General features: G+C 43.6%; 2 protein-coding genes and 1 long non-coding RNA gene across 3 annotated transcripts in view; all 3 read left to right on the forward strand.

Moving 5' to 3' along the window:
* Positions 1–16,029, forward strand: part of LOC133341907 (deleted in malignant brain tumors 1 protein-like) — a 49,763-nt gene extending 33,734 nt beyond the window's left edge. Inside the window, exons 26-48 of the mRNA XM_061550733.1 lie at positions 321–437; positions 821–838; positions 1,670–1,786; positions 1,954–1,971; positions 4,348–4,464; positions 4,848–4,865; positions 5,696–5,812; positions 5,980–5,997; positions 6,584–6,601; positions 8,926–8,943; positions 9,603–9,620; positions 9,825–9,950; positions 12,104–12,127; positions 12,600–12,617; positions 12,808–12,927; positions 13,340–13,354; positions 13,874–13,891; positions 14,082–14,201; positions 14,572–14,586; positions 15,106–15,123; positions 15,313–15,432; positions 15,803–15,817; positions 16,001–16,029. Of these exons, the coding sequence (XP_061406717.1) occupies positions 321–437; positions 821–838; positions 1,670–1,786; positions 1,954–1,971; positions 4,348–4,464; positions 4,848–4,865; positions 5,696–5,812; positions 5,980–5,997; positions 6,584–6,601; positions 8,926–8,943; positions 9,603–9,620; positions 9,825–9,950; positions 12,104–12,127; positions 12,600–12,617; positions 12,808–12,927; positions 13,340–13,354; positions 13,874–13,891; positions 14,082–14,201; positions 14,572–14,586; positions 15,106–15,123; positions 15,313–15,432; positions 15,803–15,817; positions 16,001–16,029 (1,232 nt within the window). The remainder of the gene's footprint in view (positions 1–320; positions 438–820; positions 839–1,669; positions 1,787–1,953; positions 1,972–4,347; positions 4,465–4,847; positions 4,866–5,695; positions 5,813–5,979; positions 5,998–6,583; positions 6,602–8,925; positions 8,944–9,602; positions 9,621–9,824; positions 9,951–12,103; positions 12,128–12,599; positions 12,618–12,807; positions 12,928–13,339; positions 13,355–13,873; positions 13,892–14,081; positions 14,202–14,571; positions 14,587–15,105; positions 15,124–15,312; positions 15,433–15,802; positions 15,818–16,000) is intronic.
* Positions 16,030–16,335: 306 nt separating this feature from the next.
* LOC133341382 (uncharacterized) lies at positions 16,336–19,032 on the forward strand. Its single transcript, XR_009755040.1, has 6 exons — positions 16,336–16,354; positions 16,544–16,663; positions 17,032–17,046; positions 17,564–17,581; positions 17,772–17,891; positions 19,015–19,032. It is a non-coding gene; the product is annotated as an uncharacterized LOC133341382 (long non-coding RNA).
* A 1,819-nt stretch (positions 19,033–20,851) lies between these two features.
* Positions 20,852–24,231, forward strand: LOC133341914 (neurogenic locus notch homolog protein 1-like). The gene is made up of 8 exons (XM_061550747.1): positions 20,852–20,894; positions 21,412–21,429; positions 21,620–21,739; positions 22,152–22,169; positions 23,274–23,291; positions 23,482–23,601; positions 23,973–23,987; positions 24,167–24,231. Exons 1-8 carry the CDS (start codon positions 20,852–20,854, stop codon positions 24,229–24,231), a joined length of 417 nt encoding a protein of 138 aa, XP_061406731.1.
* Positions 24,232–24,280: the final 49 nt, after the last annotated feature.

A 24,280-nucleotide genomic window follows, 5' to 3' on the forward strand; every position in this document is an offset into this window, starting at 1 on the left:
AAACAAAAAGTATGAATCCTTGCAGTCACGAAAACTTCAAATCTAGAATGTATTGTATAGTCATCTAGTGTTGCTTGATGTGGTCCTAAATGATTACTTGGTTCATTGGTATAAACAGGTACAGGGACAATGGAAATGATAGATAGACACAAATATTGTTGAGGGCCTTGTGCACGTTGTACTCAGGTCACTCTTGCACGGTCGGGACTCTGCTGGTCTCTCCAACTCTCTCCGGGTTTAACCAAAACAAAACGTGACTTGATTTGCATAAAAGCGACACACCGATCATGCACCCTTCCCTTTAATGCCTCTTGCTGCAGCTGGCTGCCAGTCCAACCCATGTCTCAACGGAGGGACTTGCGACGATAGCTTGTACTACCCCAACTACTGGTGCGCTTGCATCTCGCCGTGGTCGGGCAGCAACTGCGACTACTATGGTGAGTTCCCCGTTGATGAGTGTGTCGCTGCAGTAGCGCACGTTTAATGAATGAAATCCGATAGATGTCACGGCTTAATCAGTAAAATGCAATAGATGTCACAGTTTGATCAGTAAAATGTAATATATATCACGGTTTGATCAGTAAAATGCAACAGATTTCACGGTTTGATCTGTAAAATGCAATAGATGTCACGGTTTTATCAGTAAAATGCAACAGATTTCACGGCTTGATCAGTAAAATGCAACAGATTTCACGGTTTGATCAGTAAAATGCAATAGATGTCACGGTTTGATCAGTAAAATGCAACAGATGTCACATTTTGATCTGTAATAATGCCCTTTGTCTTTTTCGACTGGCTTCATCCTAATTACCTGGAGCAGTTCCTACACCTTCCCCTGGTGAGTAGAACATATCTACTATTGCCCGGCCTCACCCTCGCTCTGTTAGACTTGGATGCTTTCCATTGATTTCTTTGTAATCTGGAAGAATCACACTTTTCTGATGAAATACACCTCTTGTGTGTGAGCTGATACGATTTTCTGAACCAGTCCTGTGACTCCCCGAGGTCGACTCAGCTTCAAATGAGTACCTAGTGCGGTGTTTAAACATCGCCACTAGAGAGACAAAGACGGTCAGGCCTGGTGCTGGCCACCTACTCCATCGTGTACAGGGCTGCTCTTCATAGGTGCTCGCTCATAGCACTTGCCCCAAAAGTCGGTTAAGGCTCTATGGGGGATCTTTGTCTTTGCTGATAGGTGCCTTGTTTCACTCGCTAAGATGTATTGTACGCCGCTTAAGCGGTGTGCTTCCGCTAAGTTCTCCCCACCTGAAGAAAGACGCTTGTGTTGCACCCGAAACGTCGTGATTGTATTTATTTAAATTTTTTACCTACGTGACTTTTACCGATTAAACCAAAAAGTATGAATCCTTGCAGTCACGAAAACTTCAAATCTAGAATGTATTGTATAGTCATCTAGTGTTGGTTGATGTGGTCCTATATGATTACTTGGTTCATTGGTATAAACAGGTACAGGGACAATGGAAATGATAGATAGACACAAATATTGTTGAGGGCCTTGTGCACGTTGTACTCAGGTCACTCTTGCACGGTCGGGACTCTGCTGGTCTCTCCAACTCTCTCCGGGTTTAACCAAAACAAAACGTGACTTGATTTGCATAAAAGCGACACACCGATCATGCACCCTTCCCTTTAATGCCTCTTGCTGCAGCTGGCTGCCAGTCCAACCCATGTCTCAACGGAGGGACTTGCGACGATAGCTTGTACTACCCCAACTACTGGTGCGCTTGCATCTCGCCGTGGTCGGGCAGCAACTGCGACTACTATGGTGAGTCCCCCGTTGACGAGTGTGTCGCTGCAGTAGCGCACGTTTGATTATTCAAATGCAATAAATGTCACGGGTTGAGCTGTAAAATGCAATAAATGTCACGGTTTAACCACAAATAATTAACTTTTGTCTTTTTCAATGGACTTCATCTTAATTACCTGGACCAGTTCCTACGCCTCCCCCTGGTGAGTAGAACATATCTACTATTGCCCGGCCTCACCCTCGCTCTGTTAGACTTGGATGCTTTCCATTGATTTCTTTGTAATCTGGAAGAATCACACTTTTATGATGAAATACACCTCTTGTGTGTGAGCTGATAAAATTATCTGAACCAGTCCTGGGACTCCCTGAGGTCGACTCAGCCTCAAATAAGTACCTAGTGTGGTGTTTAAACATCGCCACTTGGGAGACAAAGACGGTCAGGCGTGATGCTGGCCACCCACTCCCTTGTGTACAGGGCTGCCCTTCATAGGTGCTCACTCATAGCACTTGCCCCAAAAGTCTGTCATGGCTCTATGGGGGATCTTTGTCTTTGCTGATAAGTGCCTTGTTTCACTCGCTAAGATGTATAGTCATCTGGTGTTGATTGATGTGGTCCTAAATGATTACTTGGTGAGGTGTGGTCGTGATCTATTTCCGGCTCTTTATCCGCTGCTTGGATGCCACACGCAAACAGATAACTCACTCGGCTTGGAGCAGAAGTTGTTAGCAAGTGTTTATGAAGGCCAGCATGGAACTTGATGGTGCCCATGATTAAATCGCACCTCACTGGGTACTCACTTGAGCGCACGTCAACCAACACGACGTCACACGGAGAGACTGAGGCAGTCACAAGGAGATACCATTAGATACGTAGAGAAATTCACACAAAGAGTGAAACATAAGGAAAGAGAGACACACGGAGAGACCCATGGAGAAATGCAGAGAGGAACGGTGAGGGGCAGACACTGAGCGACAGACAGAGAAAGGTGATACAAGTAGCATCAGGAGACACATTTACCGTATCGACAGGTACAGAGACAGTGTAAATTATAAATAAACAAAAAATATCGTTGAGGGGCTTGTGCTTGTTGTACCCAGGTCACTCTTGCACGGTCGAGACTCTGCTGGTCTCTCTCGAGCTCTCGCCGGGTTAAACAAAACTTGACTTGACTTACGTACAAGCCGCACACCGGTCGTGCGTATCCCTGGCACACTTCCCTTTAATGCCTCTTGCTGCAAAAAGTACGCGTTCATCCCTTGGTATTACCGCTGTCAGTAAGGAGGATCCTCACTTTCAAAAGGGAGATGCATCAGAGTGTGAAAGACAAAGCAGCATTAACCCCCAGGCGCGAGGCGCGGTAAAGTTGTGTTCCTCTGCAGGCGCATGGCCTGTCTCACCCGTGCCAAAATGGCGGCAACCTGCGTGGGTCGACATGGCTACCCCTATTACACCTGCAACTGCATCCGGTCCACATCTGGTGAAAACTGTGAATTACTCTTTGGTTCTTTCGGTAAAGTCACGTAGAAAGGAAATAGATTAAATAATAGGATACGACGTTTCGATTGCAACACAAGCAATCGTCATCAGGTACGAATGAATGAGAAAACAAACCTAGTAAACTGAGAAATATAATGCAATACAACACAGAGAGTCGGCTAACATAACAGTCAACACCCTACCTGGTTGATTACGTTCTTCCAAAGATTACTAAATTTGAGAGAGAGACAAAACACAGACACGGAGACACATACACAGACACATACGCAGAGATAGACACACACAGAGACACACAGAGAATATCAAGGTGAGTGGACCGCATTGTGTGTGCGCGTGTGTGTCCAGGTGCAGAAATGAAATTTAGATCACAACGGCAAAGGTCTCCCGTATTGCTGTTTGCCAAGTATATATTTCTCACAACTACAACAACAACAAAAAGCACCGCTACAGTTTCAAATCAAATACGGAGGCTTTGATTGGTACTTTGGCGGATATATATTAGCGACAATTGTTTGTTGAAAATATTCCGACGTCTCCACGACTAAAGATGGGAAAAATTTCCAAGGCAATGGGTTCTTTTATGTCACGGGACGAATCTGCATGAAGTTAGAATGTGGACCAGGACGGTTTTGGAGCAATTTTTTGTTGAAAAAGAAGTGTTACAGTTCTGTAACAGTCTCCTGCCTAGTCATAAATTCTTCAAAGAGTCTTAACATCTACGTAGAATGAGACGGAAGCAACTTTGACGTCGTAGGATGGATGCATGGATGAATAATAACGATGATGATGAAATTGACATCCTTTTTAATTACTGCAGTGTGTCTGTATAATTGTGTCCATAGTAACTCCACAACCACGTCCTCGAGAAGTGAGCCCTACTCCCCCTGCCGGTGTCACTTCTCCCTCTCTGTTACTTGCACCTAGACGCCTGCCTCGTTCCGATTCTGCTGCCACTGCCGTTGTTTGAGTGCAGCTGGTGTAGACCTTTAGAATCGTGAACAGACCAAACACAATCACCACGGGCGGCCTTACCGCGCAATGCTGGCTACACGGTTCTGTAATGACGTCTCTCTTGCTGCAGCTGGCTGCCAGTCCAACCCATGTCTCAACGGAGGGACTTGCGACGATAGGTTGTACTACCCCAACTACTGGTGCGCTTGCATCTCGCCGTGGTCGGGCAGCAACTGCGACTACTACGGTGAGTCCCCCGTTGACGAGTGTGTCGCTGCAGTAGCACACGTTTAATGAGTGAAATCCGATAGATGTCACGGCTTAATCAGTAAAATGCAATAGATGTCACAGTTTGATCAGTAAAATGTAATAGATATCACGGTTTGATCAGTAAAATGCAACAGATTTCACGGTTTGATCTGTAAAATGCAATAGATGTCACGGTTTTATCAGTAAAATGCAACAGATGTCACGGTTTGATCAGTAAAATGCAACAGATTTCACGGTTTGATCAGTAAAATGCAATAGATGTCACGGTTTGATCAGTAAAATGCAACAGATGTCACAGTTTGATCTGTAATAATGCCCTTTGTCTTTTTCAACTGGCTTCATCTTAATTACCTGGAGCAGTTCCTACACCTTCCCCTGGTGAGTAGAACATATCTACTATTGCCCGGCCTCACCCTCGCTCTGTTAGACTTGGATGCTTTCCATTGATTTCTTTGTAATCTGGAAGAATCACACTTTTCTGATGAAATACACCTCTTGTGTGTGAGCTGATAAGATTTTCTGAACCAGTCCTGTGACTCCCCGAGGTCGACTCAGCCTCAAATAAGTACCTAGTGTGGTGTTTAAACATCGCCACTTGGGAGACAAAGACGGTCAGGTCTGGTGCTGGCCACCCACTCCCTCGTGTACAGGGTTGCCCTTCATAGGTGCTCGCTCATAGCACTTGCCCCAAAAGTCTGTTAAGGCTCTATGGGGGATCTTTGTCTTTGCTGATAGGTGCCTTGTTTCACTCGCTAAGATGTATTGTACACCGCTTAAGCGGTGTGCTTCCGCTAAGTTGTCCCCACCTGAAGAAGGATGCTTGTGTTGCACCCGAAACGTCGTGATTTAATTTATTTAAATTTTTTACCTACGTGACTTTACCGAATAAAACAAAAAGTATGAATCCTTGCAGTCACGAAAACTTCAAATCTAGAATGTATTGTATAGTCATCTAGTGTTGCTTGATGTGGTCCTAAATGATTACTTGGTTCATTGGTATAAACAGGTACAGGGACAATGGAAATGATAGATAGACACAAATATTGTTGAGGGCCTTGTGCACGTTGTACTCAGGTCACTCTTGCACGGTCGGGACTCTGCTGGTCTCTCCAACTCTCTCCGGGTTTAACCAAAACAAAACGTGACTTGATTTGCATAAAAGCGACACACCGATCATGCACCCTTCCCTTTAATGCCTCTTGCTGCAGCTGGCTGCCAGTCCAACCCATGTCTCAACGGAGGGACTTGCGACGATAGCTTGTACTACCCCAACTACTGGTGCGCTTGCATCTCGCCGTGGTCGGGCAGCAACTGCGACTACTATGGTGAGTCCCCCGTTGACGAGTGTGTCGCTGCAGTAGCGCACGTTTGATTATTCAAATGCAATAAATGTCACGGGTTGAGCTGTAAAATGCAATAAATGTCACGGTTTGACCACAAATAATAAACTTTTGTCTTTTTCAACTGGCTTCATCCTAATTACCTGGAGCAGTTCCTACGCCTCCCCCTGGTGAGCAGAACATATCTACTATTGCCCGGCCTCACCCTCGCTCTGTTAGACTTGGATGCTTTCCATTGATTTCTTTGTAATCTGGAAGAATCACACTTTTATGATGAAATACACCTCTTGTGTGTGAGCTGATAAGATTATCTGAACCAGTCCTGGGACTCTCCGAGGTGTTTAAACATCGCCACTTGGGAGACAAAGACGGTCAGGCGTGGTGCTGGCCACCCACTCCCTCGTGTACAGGGCTACCCTTCATAGGTGCTCGCTCATAGCACTTGCCCCTGGAACTCGCGGAGGATCGGTCCGTTGAACAAAATAGATCCGCGGTTTGGTTCGTAAGCACGACTGTACGTTCGTAGTTGGACAGTTAAAAATAATAGAATCTAACGGTGGCTCGTTCATTAGTGCGGATGTTTGTCAGTCGGCGACTGCCCATATTAAACAATGTAAAGAAGATGACTTGAGTGTGAGTTTGCATTTTTATGAATGTCCTTAAGCCTGAAATGAGCATATAATCGCGACCTTTAAGTTACAATATAATGACTGCGTCTCTTTGTCTCTTTCATATCACCTTCATTGTCTGGACCAGAGCCTATTACCACTGCCAGTGAGTATCCGGTGTTTCACGCATACATCACGGTGGTGAAAGTCTCGTCGCAGTTTAATGTTGTGATGAAGAGGCTGTTGGCGGTTTGAAAATTCCAGTCAACTAAATGTCCATGGCGCAATGGCTGTGCGTGTGTCTGTAGGGCGGTGCCAGTATAATTCGTGTGTCAATGGGGGTACCTGTGTAATGGTTCGATTGAGGCGCTTACACTCGTGTGGAGGCAACACTATTTATTTAACACAACTGCAACACAACTGCAACACACCCTACACATAAGGTGGTGACCACCGTCCTACTCTCGCTAACACTCGGGTACTACTTGGCGTGGCCAAGCCAGGAGGGCTTCTGCTTCGCCACGATGTCTGGAGGCTTCTTTCTTCAGAGTCTTCATGAGACGGCTTCATCCCAGGCACCAACAGCCCAGCTCTATGAGCCATTCGGCTCTTGAATCGGGTGCAACCGCAACAAACAAAAACATGAACAAGAAACATCTTAAATTGACTATGCGCAAACAGAAAAATCCAGGAAAAAACAGCAAAGTCTTCAAGAAAAAGCACCGTACACCAACGCTGTGTGCAAAAATCCCAGTGGGATGCAAGTCAAACAATAACAACCATAAGCCAATTTAGATTAAAGTTATCAGTCTAACTCTGTACTACAACAAACAAACATGGCTAAACCAAAACGTTTTCGAAATCACCAAAATAAAGCTATAAAACAATGTAACAGTGATCACTATTTGTGACCCCCAGGGTCCCCCAGGGCCCCTGGCCCCCTCCTGGATCCGTGCCCAGACGGGGTCACTCGGAGTGCCATGGCCTGAAAACCACCCCCGTGGCACCCATCAACAGTTTCCATACCAAACAGGCAGTGTCGTCACGCGTACAGACCCAACATAGCAATGACGTCATGTGCGTACAGACCCAACATAGCAGTGACGTCATGTGTATACAGACCCGATACAGTAGTGATGTCATATGTCACTACACCTGTATGGAAAAGCCATACTACTACCCCTACTACCAGTGCAGCTGAAACCCAGGTTTCAGGCACTCCCCGGGTTACGGAAGGGTTAGGTTCCCAAGAACGATTCGTAACCCGAATTTTCTCTATTTTAGGAAACTGAACAATTTTCCCCCAAAATCAACGATAAAATCCCATAGCCGGAAATAGCTGTGCCTACCCTACCGTTTTTTTTTATCAGGACTGCATCGCGCCATAGTCCATTCTCGATCACTACCTTATCGTATCGTGGTACATACACTCTGCACTTGCTATGGTTCTTTCCTTTAATCGAATATCTACCCTAACACTACCCATTATTAAACTAATGTAACATATACTGTATCCCATTGTTTATGAGTACCACGAAATATTTTAAGGTTTATTGGTTATCAATAAAGCACTCACTTCGGAATGTCTGTTTACTGTGCATTAGGCCAGGCCTAGATTCTCCGATCACTGTTGGGCTGAGACATGAGTGTTCGAAGTGTCATTGTGTTAAATAAAGTGCACACAGTAAATAACTCATGAAATAAACTTAAAATGAAAAAAACAACTAGCAATAGAAACGTGGAAAACAATATAGTTCTAAGCATAGAAAACAAACATGTAATGCTACAAAATGAAAATAATTACATAACGTTACCAACAATTCCATTGACCTTGATCCCGGTGAAGCTCGGGCTTACGCCTCGTACCGCGGTATTCATCCGCGACCTCACCGCGCTGCACTATTTGCCCCTTACGTAACTAACGCGAACATATCCACATGTTGATATTTTTTTAAACACGATTCATGGGAGCATTTCCGTAAACTCGTATTTCCGTAAGTCGGCTATTCTGCAACCTGGGGACTTGTGACCATCCCGGTGAGAATGGCCTCGACTGCAGTCTCGGTGGTGTCCAAGGTGCGCAAATAGTGATGCGTGCATCTCTCTATTCGGGCAAACGTGAGGTGTTGTTTTCTCTGTTGGTACCCTACAGTGACGAAGGATTCCACTTTCCTTGAGTAGGGGACGACAGCATTGCATGCGTATATACATCGGTACAGCGTGTGGTACAGAGTGTGCTTTTATGCACTCGTCAGATGCAGGCAAACTTCAACTTTTCGCAATAACGCTGGGAACTCCTGTTGTAAAGCGCAGGAAGATGTCACTTTGCTTAAAGGGCCAAACCTTCACCCTCCTCTCACTCTGTACAACTTCTTACCTGTGTGGTCTACCAATAATAATAACTAAACACAAGGACATAAATATAAATTAGCAATTGATCACAATATGTTTGAGTTTGTCTCTAAGATGCTGGACGTTATTTGTTTGCAGGACACGAAACCACTCACAGTAAGTCCTTCATTATTACTTTGTAATCATCTGCTACACCGAGAAGCATTACATTCATTCAGTTGCAGGCTGTCACCTCACCTGGTAACATTTGCAGTGCATTACAGTTTGGTTTTACATTGCAATAAAATCGTAAGGGCATCTCAATATACTTAGTAATAAGAGACAGTCAGTCATAGGCAGTGAAAAAAGGAAAACGTAAGCCTTAGCTCAGGACGAGTACATGGAGGATCTTGATGATGGCATGTGTTATCATTTGGTCTGGGATTGGATTAGGAGGCAGCGGAGGATTTGGAGTAGTATTTGGATGATGTGGTCTCGTTCATGAGTGTGTCTGACGAGTCTGGTGGTGGCATTTTGGATCATCTGGCATTTAAAGATGAGGGATTTGGAGAGTGAGTTGCAGTGTTTTTTTGGGACAAATTCAGCAGTGGTTGGAAAATGCTATGACAAGATGTCGTCCTGGATCGCACCACGAAACATCTGCCATTTTATAACCTTAGCACTGTCAACACATATACCACTGTGTATTTACCGTGTTTATGTTTACTCACGAAAGTGATGGATTACAATAATGTATCGATTTATCTACCTACTGCCACCTGCGTCACCGTATGTTCATGTTTGTATTTCTATTTCAAATATCGTCGCCTTCTCAGAAGCAGGACGTACCCCTGGTAAGTTGGCTGCCCTCTCCCGTATCTGCAAGAGTACGCACACGGATGTTCACGTGACATAATGGGAAGCCTACAATGTCTTCCCTTCACTGTTGGAGCAACACCTGACGCGATTTAAAATGATAACGTGCTGCCAAATGTCGACGATGTACATGGAATACGACTGCTCACCCCGTTACAAATTGCGTGTCCTTGGAATGACAGTTGACACAGTCGCATGCAAAATGTCCCCGTGCATGAACGGTGGTACCTGCGAGGATCGTTGGACCTACCCCGACTACCTGTGCTACTGCACATCGGAATGGGAGGGCAGCCAATGTCAATTTTACGGTGAGAGCGCCTTTTGTAGTTTGTGTGCGCATCTACATTTGTTCGTGTAACAGCACGCGGAATGCAACGGAATGATAGCGACTGGAAAAATGAGTTGCATTGTTCGAATGTCTTTGTTTTAAAGAAATGTTCTTGAGAGAACACTGGTAGGTGATAATGAGGGGAGCAAATGTATTTCCTTGCGATCACCCTTGCATAACTTACAGGGGTAAACACAACAACATTTCCGTACTTATCTTACATTAAATTTAATTTTAATGACTGTACATATTTGATCATTAAGTTAATGGTTAATGAAGATGGGGTTTTTGTGTGTGTGAATTCACACTTTTAATTAAGAACTATATTGAACTTTATTGCGATGGGTCAGCAAATGATTGGTTACCAATGACGACTACCACCGGCTGAGCCATCTCGTGCACAGTGCTGGCCCACCTGTGCCGGTGATGCTGGATGGTGGGGCCTGTCTCACCTGGCGATTTGTACGATCCCTTCCCTATGAAGGTGGAGTTGTACGACTGACTGCATTTGGCCGCGTGGCCACTTCTTGAATTAGGGGGAGCTGGGTGGAATCTTTTCCCCGAAAACCAATTTGGCTGTTTGGCCTCAGCAGACCCGAGCAAGATAGCAGCAACCTGTAGTTTTTGAAACGAAAGCAGTAAATAATGCTAAACAATTAAAGTTTATGCTTGTAGTGAGTTTGCGTTATGCATCTGTATACTTCTGTACAGTGCACAATATTACCATCCAAAAGCAGACATCCCGTACCATTTACGTTGTCATGCATAACACCCGAACGGCAACAATGACCTACTTTAAAAAAGACTGTCATGAAAAATGACTCGCCATTTGGTAGACCTGTGTTTGTGCGTTGTCTCCATCATGCCCTGGACCGTTATCATCTTCGAGTAGTTGCAATGCGTCACGTTTGCATATGTAAGTGGTCTGGGGGGGGGGGGGGGTGGACGTGGCCAGGATTTTCATGTTGGAGTCACGAAAATAAACGAGGGACTATGCCCAGAGGAATGAGGAAAGGCGCGAAAAAGGGGATTGGGGCAAACACTCCCAAAATATGTACCCAGTAAACCCCTCTATGTCCGCGAAGGGTTACATCCCTAAAAACGCTCGCGAATACAGAAGCCTCGTTGCAATACGAAAGGCAAATGTGGTTACGTTCCTGGTACGAGTTAACATAGAGCAAGCGGGAAATGATAAATGTTTAGAAATGATAACCACAATAGATAATGAAGTATAAATAATGACTTGTTTTTTCGTTAGCTTTAACGATGACGATGATGGAGGTTGCTGGTGATGAATTCAGGATGACTGCTCTGGAGATGCGGGCGTTTCATAGCGAAGCATGGTTATTATTTGAGCCCTCTGGGGAGCGATGGCAACAACATATTCCCAGATTGCATTCTCGCGTTCTTTTTAATGGACATCGGAGTCGACTCGTTTAAACCAAAATGTATAAACGAGTCGTACTGTAAGTAGGTACAAAGTAAACACAAAATGCAACAACAGCGAGTTCAGAGCGCGATTACTGCGAGACTTGAGGACAAAGCGGGCAGCCGTGGGGGCGTGCCGAACCGTCGAGTCTGACAGGTCGCCAGCACTGAAGTGGTGTTATACATTTAGTTACTCGTGAATCCAGATTTCGCGCACAGCGAGGGTTTACTGGATTGGTGGGAAAGAGGAGTTGAGAGAGGGTTTGTAAAGAGGTGTTGGAATAAAGGTTCACGGCTCTGCGGAAGCAAATTCTGGAGTCAACAACAACAATTTGTGTGCCCTGTAAGCAAAAAAATTTAAATTAATAAAAAGCTTCCGTCTTCACCTGAAGACGGAAGCTTGTGTTGCCTCCGAAACGTCGTGATTTTTATTTTATTTTTACTTACTTTTATTACTTTTAATTTTAAATTTTTACCTACGTGACTTTACCGAAAAAACTAAGAATATGAATCCTTGCAGTCACGAAAGCTTCAAATCTAGAATGCCCTGTAAGCATCCGCTTCCCTCGCCAGGGCGACTCGTGCAGACTCCCGTTCACTTATTTGCCCTGAAAGCAGCAATTAGGTTTTCTAAAACTGCAATGAAAATGACTTGGCACACTTGTGTTTGTGTCTCCTGCATGACTGGACTTTCGTCATCCACAGTCGGCACTTTAAGGACTACCGCCGGTAAGTCCTCTCTCATCGGTGTTGCGTGCATCACGTTATTCCATTGAGCAGACTGGGCAGTGTGGTTGACAATGGGGAGCTGTGTGGCATCGGCATGAAGTAGATGCTCGACATTAAAATTGGAGATTTTGCCAAGAGGGAATAAATGTATGATTAAGAGTGGATGTAGTTCATGTTGGCCACTTCTCTAATGTACACTCGGTAGCTTGTGCTCATATTCTACAATTTAGTGGACTTAATAAGACGTGCACCATTGCATTGTCACAACATGTCCGCAGTAATACTAATAACTGGTAAAAGGGAATTATGTAGCTCAAATGTCTCTGTTGCACCAACCTAAACTAAGACACTGCGCCAAATTGTTTCATATTTTCCCCGTTAAGGGTCGATAGCAATAGTGTATACAATTCATGTGGATCACGCTTTTTTTGTCTATTTGTCTCTTTCATATGACCTTCATTGTCTGGAGCAGAGCCTCCTACCACTCCCAGTGAGTATCCGTTGTCTCACGCGTACCTTACAGCGGTGGAAGTCTCCCTGCGTCTCTCTTACGCGATGGATCGAAGCGGAAGCTGTCTCATCGCGATTGATTTTGACGTGAAGCGTGTGTTGGTGGAGTAGGAAGAAAATGCCAGTCAACCAATTTCCATGACGCAATGACCGTGTGTGTGTCTCTGCAGGTGTGTGCCAGAACAACCCTTGTGGTAATTCGGGTATCTGTGTGGATCAGCCATACGACTACCCCTACTACCGGTGCTACTGCATCCCACCCTGGTCAGGCAGCAACTGCCAATATTACGGTGAGCTTGCCATTGTAGTTTGCACTTGTTTGTGTGTGCATCTACATTTGTCTATATTGCACTGTACACACGTAATGTATGCAGACGATGGTGGTAACTGGACACATTGGAGCATCTTCACAATGTCATTCTAAAATGTTTAGAACAAATCTACTTGAGAAAACAATTGTGCTCGTAAACATTCCCTCTTCTTTACCTCATTTTATTGTTCTATATTGTGCACAACTAATTACTGTCCAAAAGCAGACTGCCTGGACTTGAAAGTTATAATGCGCCACGTTTGAGTACATATTTATACCAGAACAGCAACAAAGACCTACTAAAATACTGCAATAAAAAATGACTTGCCATTTGGCACATCTGTGTTTGTGTTATGTCTCCATCATGGCTGGACCTTAATCATCTGCCGTAGCCACCACGACTACTGGTAAGTTCTTGTATCGGAGTTGTGCATCACGTGATTCCATCGAACAGATGATGTAGAGCTTTGTGGCATCAGCATAAAATTGATGCATGACATTAACTATGGAGATCAATTTATCAACAGGCATGAGATATGTTGATGAGAGTGGATGTATTTAATGTTTGACCCTGCGCTGATGCACAACAGGCAGCTTCTGCACCGATCCTGTAAATTAGTGGACTTCATTTATAATGCGTGCATCATTGTTTGAACACATGGCCGTCGAAATGATGCTCACACAGAAATTGTTAAACAATGTAAATTTTCAATGTAAAATTCATCAAAGGTGATACTAACCTAAACTAAACACTTTGCACAAACGTAAGTAGCAATTTTTCCTGTAACAAGGCATATATATAAAATTATTGTTAAACAATTTGCAATAAGCTATGAGGATCAATGGCAATAGTATATACAATTCATGTGGATCACGATTTTTTTGTGTATTTGTTTCTTTTATATGACCCTCATTGTCTGGAGCAGAGCCTCCTACCACTCCCAGTGAGTATCCGTTGTCTCACGCGTGTCCCACGGAGGTGGAAGTCTCCCTGCGTCTCTCTTACGCGATGGATATAAGCGGAAGCTGTCTCATCGCGATTGATTTTCACGTGAAGCGTGTGTTGGTGGAGTAGGAAGAAAATGGCAGTGAACCAATTTCCATGACGCAATGACCATGTGTGTGTCTCTGCAGGTGTCTGCCAATCCAGCCCGTGTGCCAATTCGGGTACCTGTGTGGATCAACCTTATTACTACCCCTACTACTGGTGCTACTGCAGCCCACAATGGTCAGGCAGCAACTGCCAATATTACGGTGAGGTCGCCATTGTAGTTTGCACATGTTTGTGCGTGCATCTCCATTTGTCTAAAATGCACGTACTACGCACGTAATGTATGCAGACGATGATGGTAACTGGACACATTGGTGCATCTTCACAATGTAATTCTAAAATGTTTAGAACAAATCTATTTGAGAAAGCAATTGTGATCATAAACATTCCCTCTTCACTTCATTTTATTGTTCTACATTGTGCACAACTAATTACTGTCCAAAAGCAGACTACCTGAACTTATACATTATAATGCCTCACGTTTGCATACATGTTTATACCCGAATGCAACAATAACATATCTGTGTTTGTGTTTTGTCTCCATCATGGCTGGACCTTTATCATCTGCCGTAGCCACCACGACTACTGGTAAGTCCTTTTATCGGAGTAGTGCATCACGTGATTCCATCGAACAGATGATGGAGAGCTGTGTGGCATCAGCATAAAATTGATGCATGACATTAACAATGGAGATAATTTTAGCTACAGGCAGCAGATATGTTGATGATAGTGGTTGTATTTAATGTTGGACCCTGCTCTGATGCACAACAGGCAGCTTCTGTACACATTTTGTAAATTAGTGGACTTCATTAACAATGCGTGCATCATTGTTTGATCACATGGCCATAGAAATAATGCTCACACAGTAATTGTTAAACAATGTCAATTTTCATGGGAAAATTCATCAAAGGTGATACTAACCTAAACTAAATATTTTGCACAAACTTAAGTAGCAATTTTCCCTGTAAGAAGGCATATATATATAATTATTGTTAAATAATTTGCTATGAGCTTTGAGGATCAATGGCAATAGTGTATACAATTCATGTGCATCACGGTTTCTTTGTCTATTTGTCTCTTTCATATCAACTTCATTGTCTGGAGCAGAGCCTCCTACCACTCCCAGTGAGTATCCGTTGTCTCACGCGTACCTCACGGCGGTGAAGTCTCCCTGCGTCTCTCTTACGCGATGGATAGATGTGGAAGCTGTCTCATCGCAATTGATTTTGACGTGAAGCGTGTGTTGGTGGAGTAGGTAGAAAATGCCAGTCAACAAATTTCCATGAGGCAATGACCGTGTGTGTGTCTCTGCAGGTGTGTGCCAGAACAACCCTTGTGGCAATTGGGGTACCTGTGTGGATCAGCCATACTACTACCCCTACTACCGGTGCTACTGCATCCCACCCTGGTCAGGCAGCAACTGCGAATATTACGGTGAGGTCGCCATTGTAGTTTGCACATGTTTGTGCGTGCATCTCCATTTGTCTAAAATGCACGTACTACGCACGTAATGTATGCAGACGATGATGGTAACTGGACACATTGGTGCATCTTCACAATGTAATTCTAAAATGTTTAGAACAAATCTATTTGAGAAAGCAATTGTGATCATAAACATTCCCTCTTCACTTCATTTTATTGTTCTACATTGTGCACAACTAATTACTGTCCAAAAGCAGACTACCTGAACTTATACATTATAATGCCTCACGTTTGCATACATGTTTATACCCGAATGCAACAATAACATATCTGTGTTTGTGTTTTGTCTCCATCATGGCTGGACCTTTATCATCTGCCGTAGCCACCACGACTACTGGTAAGTCCTTTTATCGGAGTAGTGCATCACGTGATTCCATCGAACAGATGATGGAGAGCTGTGTGGCATCAGCATAAAATTGATGCATGACATTAACAATGGAGATAATTTTAGCTACAGGCAGCAGATATGTTGATGATAGTGGTTGTATTTAATGTTGGACCCTGCTCTGATGCACAACAGGCAGCTTCTGTACACATTTTGTAAATTAGTGGACTTCATTAACAATGCGTGCATCATTGTTTGATCACATGGCCATAGAAATAATGCTCACACAGTAATTGTTAAACAATGTCAATTTTCATGGGAAAATTCATCAAAGGTGATACTAACCTAAACTAAATATTTTGCACAAACTTAAGTAGCAATTTTCCCTGTAAGAAGGCATATATATATAATTATTGTTAAATAATTTGCTATGAGCTTTGAGGATCAATGGCAATAGTGTATACAATTCATGTGCATCACGGTTTCTTTGTCTATTTGTCTCTTTCATATCAACTTCATTGTCTGGAGCAGAGCCTCCTACCACTCCCAGTGAGTATCCGTTGTCTCACGCGTACCTCACGGCGGTGAAGTCTCCCTGCGTCTCTCTTACGCGATGGATAGATGTGGAAGCTGTCTCATCGCAATTGATTTTGACGTGAAGCGTGTGTTGGTGGAGTAGGTAGAAAATGCCAGTCAACAAATTTCCATGAGGCAATGACCGTGTGTGTGTCTCTGCAGGTGTGTGCCAGAACAACCCTTGTGGCAATTGGGGTACCTGTGTGGATCAGCCATACTACTACCCCTACTACCGGTGCTACTGCATCCCACCCTGGTCAGGCAGCAACTGCGAATATTACGGTGAGGTCGCCATTGTAGTTTGCACTTGTCTGTGTGTGCATCTACATTTGTCTATATTGCACTGTACACACGTAATGTATGCAGACGATGGTGGTAACTGGACACATTGGTGCGTCTTCCCAATGTTCTAAAATGTTTAGAACAAATCTACTTGAGAAAACAATTGTGCTCGTAAACATTCCCTCTTCTTCACCTCATTTTATTGTTCTATATATTGCAAAACTAATTACTGTACAAAAGCAGACTGCCTGAACTTACACATTATAATGCTTCACGTTTGCATACATATTTATACCCGAAAGCAACAATAACACATCTGTGTTTGTGTTTTGTCTCCATCATGTCTGGACCTTTATCATCTGCCGTAGTCACCACGACTACTGGTAAGTTCTTTTATCGGGATTGTGCATCACGTGATTCCATCGAACAGATGATGTAGAGCTGTGTGGCATCAGCATAAAATTGATGCATGACATTAACAATGGAGATAATTTTAGCTAGAGGCAGCAGATATGTTGATGAGAGTGGTTGTATTTAATGTTGGACCCTGCTCTGATGCTCAAACGGCAGCTTATGCACACATCCTATAAATTAGTGGACTTCATTAACAATGCGTGCATCATTGTTTGATCACATGGCTATCGAAATAATGCTCACACAGAAATTGTTAAACAATGGCAATTTTCATGGGAAAATTCATCAAAGGTGATACTAACCTAAACTAAATATTTTGCACAAACTTAAGTAGCAATTTTCCCTGTAAGAAGGCATATATATAATTATTGTTAAACAATTTGCTATGAGCTTTGAGGATCAATGGCAATAGTATATAATATTCATGTGGATCACGGTTTCTTTGTCTATTTGTCTCTTTCATATCAACATCATTGTCTGGAGCAGAGCCTCCTACCACTCCCAGTGAGTATCTGTTGTCTCACGCGTGTCTCACAGCGGTGGAAGTCTTCCTGTGTGTCTCTTACACGATGGACAGAAGCGGAAGCTGTCTCATCGCAATTGATTTTGTCTTGAAGCGTGTGTTGGTGGAGTAGGAAAAAAATGGCAGTCAACCAATTTCCATGACGCAATGACCGTGTGTGTGTCTCTGCAGGTGTGTGCCAGAACAACCCTTGTGGCAATTGGGGTACCTGTGTGGATCAGCCATACGACTACCCTTACTACCGGTGCGACTGCATCCCACCGTGGTATGGCAGCAACTGCGAATTTTACGGTGAGGTCGCCATTGTAGTTTGCACCTGTTTGTGTGTGCATCTACATTTGTCTATATTGCACTGTACACACATAATGTATCCTGACAATGGTGGTAACTGTACACATTGGTGCATCTTCCCAATCTCGTTCTAAAATGTTTAGAACAAATCTACTTGAGAAAACAATTGTGCTCGTTAACATCCCCTTTTATTCACCTTATTTTATTGTTCTACATTGTGCACAACTAATTACTGTCCAAAAGCAGACAACCTGAACTTGTAAGTTATAATTCCTTACGTTTGCATACTTATTTATTCCCGAACATCAACAAAGACCTACTAAAAAATTGCAATTAATAAGTATAACCCGTAAAAACAAATTTTTTCACTATAAATCTTTTATATGCGTGGCGGCTAGAATCCTCTCGTCCTCTGGCTTGAGATGGCTGCCACCTATGGGTCAGATGATTGCCTGCCACCATTAAGCAATTGGTAATTAAATATAATATTTTTGTCCTAAAAAGTGTAAAATTTTGGAAAAAAATTTTCACGAACATTAATTGTCACGCACAACGAGTCTGTGTGCAAATGTCAGCTCGATTGGATCACGGGAAGTGGGTTAAAAAACGACCGAAAGATTTGCACGGTCGTAAGCGTGCAAGCAAGCAAGCAAGTGAACTTAATATAAAGGATTTAAAAATATATTCGCCTGTGGAGGACGCGGGTATCGATCCCGCGACCTTTGGCATGGGAAGCTAGGGCGCTACCAACTGCGCTACTCCGCCAGGGCCTGTGGAGGTGTCACGCTATGGGCTCCTACACTGTGACGTTCAGCCAAAGCCATGAATGAGTTCTATTTGAATAAATGTAAAATACATTTTTTTTTGCCTAAAAAGTGTAAAATTTTCGAATTTCTTTTTTTCACGAACAATAATTGTCACGCACAACGAGTCTGTGTGGAAAATGTCAGCTCGATTGGATCACGGGAAGTGGGTTAAAAAACGACCGAAAGATTTGCACGGTCGTAAGCAAGCAAGCAAGCAAGCGAACTTAATATAAAGGATTTAAAAATGACTTGCCATTTGGCACATCTGTGTTTGTGTTTTGTCTCCATCATGGCTGGACCTTTATCATCTGCCGTAGCCATTGAAACTACCACTGGTAAGTCCTTTTTTTGGGGTTGTGCATCATGTGATTCCATCAAACAGATGATGTAGAGCTGTGTTGCATCAGCATAACATTTATGCATGACATTAACAATGGAGGTTATTTTAGCAAGTGGCAGGAGATATGTTTATAAGAGTGGTTGTAGTTAATGTTGGACCCTGCTTTGATGCGCAATGGGCAGCTTCTGCACACATTCTGTAAATTATTGGACTTCATTATCAATGCGTGCATCATTGTGTGATCACAACATGGCTGGAGAAATGATACTAATACAGTAATTGATATACAAAGTTTATTCTCAAGGGCAAATTCATCAAACGCGGTACCACCCTAAACTAAACACTTTGCATAAACTTAAGTAGCAATTTTTCCTGTAAGAAAGCATAGCAAATTATTGTTAAACAATTTTCTATGAGCTACGAGGGTTAATAAAGTAACAACATAAATAAGCCGTTCTATGGCGATAGTGGGGGTCCAATTCATAAAGGCTTACTAGAGGGCAGAGTCCGGATGTCACGGAGGTCGGGTCAGGACGTGACAGTCTGGGTGAACCCGCCAGAGCACGTGACCGGACGAGGGGACATGGGGGTCCCTAGAAGGGGGTGAGTGGGCCACGTGATGTGGACCCAGAGCCTCCGCGAAGGATCGAGAAGGGGGGCGTCACCAGGGGCGGAGTCCGGTCACGCCAACGCCACAGAATTTCTCAGACGAGTCCCGAGAGGGAGCGTGGCTGTTCAACCCGGGAAAGAAGTCGCCTTCTTAGATCCTCGCTCGTCGGTCGCCGCACACGACGACCCGACGACGTGTTGGCTGTTCTGGTTCAACCACATAGAGATTCCGTTCAAGTGGTTAGGTAGTTCGGGATGATGGTCACCCCCCACGTAGTTAACCCGTAATGTACATAGACGCTCGGAATGTACATAGTTAACTTTGGAACGTTGAAAAGTGTTGGTTGTGTTAGTATATGAACGTTTTGCCTCCAAGTCTTGGTGTGCGCCTGATTAGAACCCACTACAATATCAATAGTGTATACAATTCATGTGGATCATGCTTTCTTTGTCTATTTGTCTCTTTTATATGACCTTCATTGTCTGGAGCAGAGCCTCCTACCACTCCCAGTGAGTATCCGTTGTCTCACACGTGTCTCACGGAGGTGGAAGTCTCCCTGCGTCTCTCTTACGCGATGGACAGAAGAGGAAGCTGTCTCATTGTGATTGATTTTGACGTGAAGCGTGTGTTGGTGGAGTAGGTAGAAAATGCCAGTCAACCAATTTCCATGACGCAATGACCGTGTGTGTGTCTCTGCAGGTGTGTGCCAGAACAATCCTTGTGGCGATTGGGGTACCTGTGTGGATCAGCCAGACGACTACCCCTACTACCGGTGCGACTGCATCCCACCGTGGTATGGCAGCAACTGCGAGAATTACGGTGAGGTCGCCATTGCAGTTTGCACTTGTTTGTGTCTGCATGTACATTTGTCTATATTGCACTGTACACACGTAATGTATGCAGACGATGGTGGTAACTGGACACATTGGTGCATCTTCCCAATGTCGTTCTAAAATGTTGAGAACAAATCTTCTTGAGAAAACAATTGTGCTCGTAAACATTCCCTCTTCTTCACCTCATTTTATTGTTCTATATTGTGCACAACTAATTACTGACCAAAGGCAGACAGCCTGAAATGGTTAGTTATAATGCCCCACGTTTAAATACATATTTATACCACAACAGAAACAAAGACCTATTAAAATACTGTCATTAAAAAGTTACTTGCCATTTGGCACATCGGTGTTTGTGTTTTGTCTCCATCATGGCTGGACCTTTATCATCTGCCGTAGCCACCACGACTACTGGTAAGTCCTTTTATCGGAGTAGTGCATCACGTGATTCCATCGAACAGATGATGGAGAGCTGTGTGGAATCAGCATAAAATTGATGCATGACATTAACAATGGAGATAATTTTAGCTACAGGCAGCAAATATGTTGATGAGAGTGGTTGTATTTAATGTTGGACCCTGCTCTGATGCACAACAGGCAGCTTCTGTACACATTCTGTAAATTAGTGGACTTCATTAACAATGCGTGCATCATTGTTTGATCACATTGCGGTCGAAATAATGCTCACACAGTAATTGTTAAATAATGTAAATTTTCATGGGAAAATTCATCAAAGGTGATACTAACCTAAACTAAACACTTTGCACAAACGTAAGTAGCAATTTTTCCTGTAAGAAGCCATATATATAATTATTGTTAAACAATTTGCTATGAGCTATGAGGATCAATGGCAATAGTGTATACAATTCATGTGGATCACGGTTTCTTTGTCTATCTGTCTCTTTCATATCAACATCATTGTCTGGAGCAGAGCCTCCTACCACACCCAGTGAGTATCCGTTGTTTCACGCGTGTCTCACGGAGGTGGAAGTCTCTCTGCGTCTCTCTTACGCGATGGACAGAAGAGGAAGCTGTCTCATCGCGATTGATTTATACGTTAAGCGTGTGTTGGTGGAGTAGGTAGAAAATGCCAGTCAACCAATTTCCATGACGCAATGACCGTGTGTGTGTCTCTGTAGGTGTGTGCCAGAACAACCCTTGTGGAAATTGGGGTACCTGTGTGGATCAGCCAGACGACTATCCCTACTACCGGTGCGACTGCATCCCACCGTGGTATGGCAGCAACTGCGAATATTATGGTGAGGTCGCCATTGTAGTTTGCACTTGTTTGTGTGTGCATCTACATTTGTCTATATTGCACTGTACACACGTAATGTATGCAGACGATGGTGGTAACTGGACACATTGGTGCATCTTCCTAATGTCGTTCTAAAATGTTGACAAAAAATCTACTTGAGAAAACAATTGTGCTCATAAACATTCCCTCTTCTTCACTTCATTTTATTGTTCTATATTGTGAACAACTAATTACTGTCTAAATGCAGACAGCCTGAACTTGTAAGTTATAATGCCTTACGTTTGCATACATATTTATTCCCGAACATCAACAAAGACCTACTAGAAAATTGCAATTAAAAATGACTTGCCATTTGGCACATCTGTGTTTGTGTTTTGTCTCCATCATGGCTGGACCTTTATTATCTGCCGTAGCCACTGAAACTACCACTGGTAAGTCCTTTTATCGGGGTTTTGCATCATGTGATTCCATCAAACAGATGATGTAGAGCTGTGTGGCATCAGCATAACATTTATGCATAACATTAACAATGGAGATTATTTTAGCAAGTGGCAGGAGATATGTTTAGAAGAGTGGTTGTAGTTAATGTTGGACCCTGCTCTGATGCACAATGGGCAGCTTCTGCACACGTTCTGTAAATTATTGGACTTCATTATCAATGCGTGCATCATTGTGTGATCACAACATGGCTGTAGAAATGATACTAATACAGTAATTGATATACAAAGTTTATTCTCATGGGCAAATTCATCAAACGCGGTACCACCCTAAACTAAACACTTTGCATAAACTATAGTAGAAATTTTTTCTGTAAGAAAGCATAGCAAATTATTGTTAAACAATTTTCCATGAGCTACGAGGGTTAATAGAGTAACAACATAAATGAGCCGTTCTATGGTGATAGTGGGGGTCCAATTCATAAAGGCTTACTAGAGGGCAGAGTCCGGATGTCATGGAGGTCGGGTCAGGACGTGACAGTCTGGGTGAACCCGCCAGAGCACGTGACCGGACGAGGGGGCATGGGGGCCCTTAGGAGGGGGTGAGCGGGCCACGTGATGTGGACCCAGAGCCTCCGCGAAGGATCGAGAAGGAGGGCGTTGACCAGGGGCTCTGTCCCTGGTCACGCCACAGGAGATCTCAGCCAAGTCCCGAGATTGAGCGTGGCTGTTCAACCCGGGAAAGAAGTCGACTTCTTAGATACTCGCTCTTCGGTCGCCGCACACTACGACCCGACGACGTGTTGGCTGTTCTGGTTCAACCACATAGAGATTACGTTCAAGTGGTTAGGTGGTTATGGATGATGGTCACCACCTCACGTCGTTAACCCATAATGTACATAGTCGCTCGGAATGTACATAGTTAACCTTGGAACGTTGAGTAGTGTTGGTTGTTTTGGTAAATCAACGTGTTGCCTCCAAGTCTTGGTGTGTGCCTGATTAGAACCCACTACAATAGCAATAGTGTATACTATTCATATGGATCACGCTTTCTTTGTCTATTTGTCTCTTTCATGTGACCTTCATTGTCTGGTGCAGAGCCTCCTACCACTCCCAGTGAGTATCCGTTGTCTCACGCGTGTCTCACGGAGGTGGAAGTCTCCCTGCGTCTCTCTTACGCGATGGATAGAAGCGGAAGCTGTCTTATCGCGATTGATTTATACGTGAAGCGTGTGTTGGTGGAGTAGGTAGAAAATGCCAGTCAACCAATTTCCATGACGCAATGACCGTGTGTGTGTCTCTGTAGGTGTGTGCCAGAACAACCCTTGTGGAAATTGGGGTACCTGTGTGGATCAGCCATACGACTACCCCTACTACCGGTGCGACTGCATGCCACCGTGGTATGGCAGCAACTGCGAATCTTACGGTGAGGTCGCCATTGTAGTTTGCACTTGTTTGTGTGTGCATCTACATTTGTTCATATTGCACTGTACACACGTAATGGATGCAGACGATGGTGGTAACTAGACACATTGGTGCATCTTCCCAATGTCGTTCTAAAATGTTTAGAACAAATCTGCTTGAGAAAACAATTGTGCTCGTAAACATTCCCTCTTCTTCACCTCATTTTATTGTTCTATATTGTGCAACACTAATTACTGTCCACAAGCAGACTGCCTGAACTTATACATTATAATGCTTCATGTTTGCATGCATATTTATTCCCGAAAGCAACAATAACACATCTGTGTTTGTGTTTTGTCTCCATCATGTCTGGACCTTCATCATCTGCCATAGCCACCACGACTACTGGTAAGTCCTTTATCGGGATTGTGCATCACGTTATTCCATCGAACAGATAATGTAGAGCTGTGTGTCATCAGCATAAGATTGATGCATGACATTAACAATGGAGATAATTTTAGCAAGAGGCAGGAGATATGTTGATATGTGGTTGTATTTAATGTTGTACCCTGCTCTGATGCACAAAGGGCAGCTTCTGCACACATTCTGTAAATTATTGGACTTCATTATCAATGCGTGCATCATTGTGTGATCACAACATGGCTGTAGAAATGATACTAATACAGTAATTGATATTCAAA

This window comes from Lethenteron reissneri, chromosome 2 (genome assembly GCF_015708825.2).
Source record: "Lethenteron reissneri isolate LAM-NWPU_2019-01 chromosome 2, ASM1570882v1, whole genome shotgun sequence".
Classification (NCBI taxonomy): domain Eukaryota; kingdom Metazoa; phylum Chordata; class Hyperoartia; order Petromyzontiformes; family Petromyzontidae; genus Lethenteron; species Lethenteron reissneri.

Excerpts from the sequence above, each read along its gene's own strand:
- LOC133341914 (XM_061550747.1), top strand. The coding sequence starts at position 20,852 with ATGGCTGGACCTTTATCATCTGCCGTAGCCACCACGACTACTG.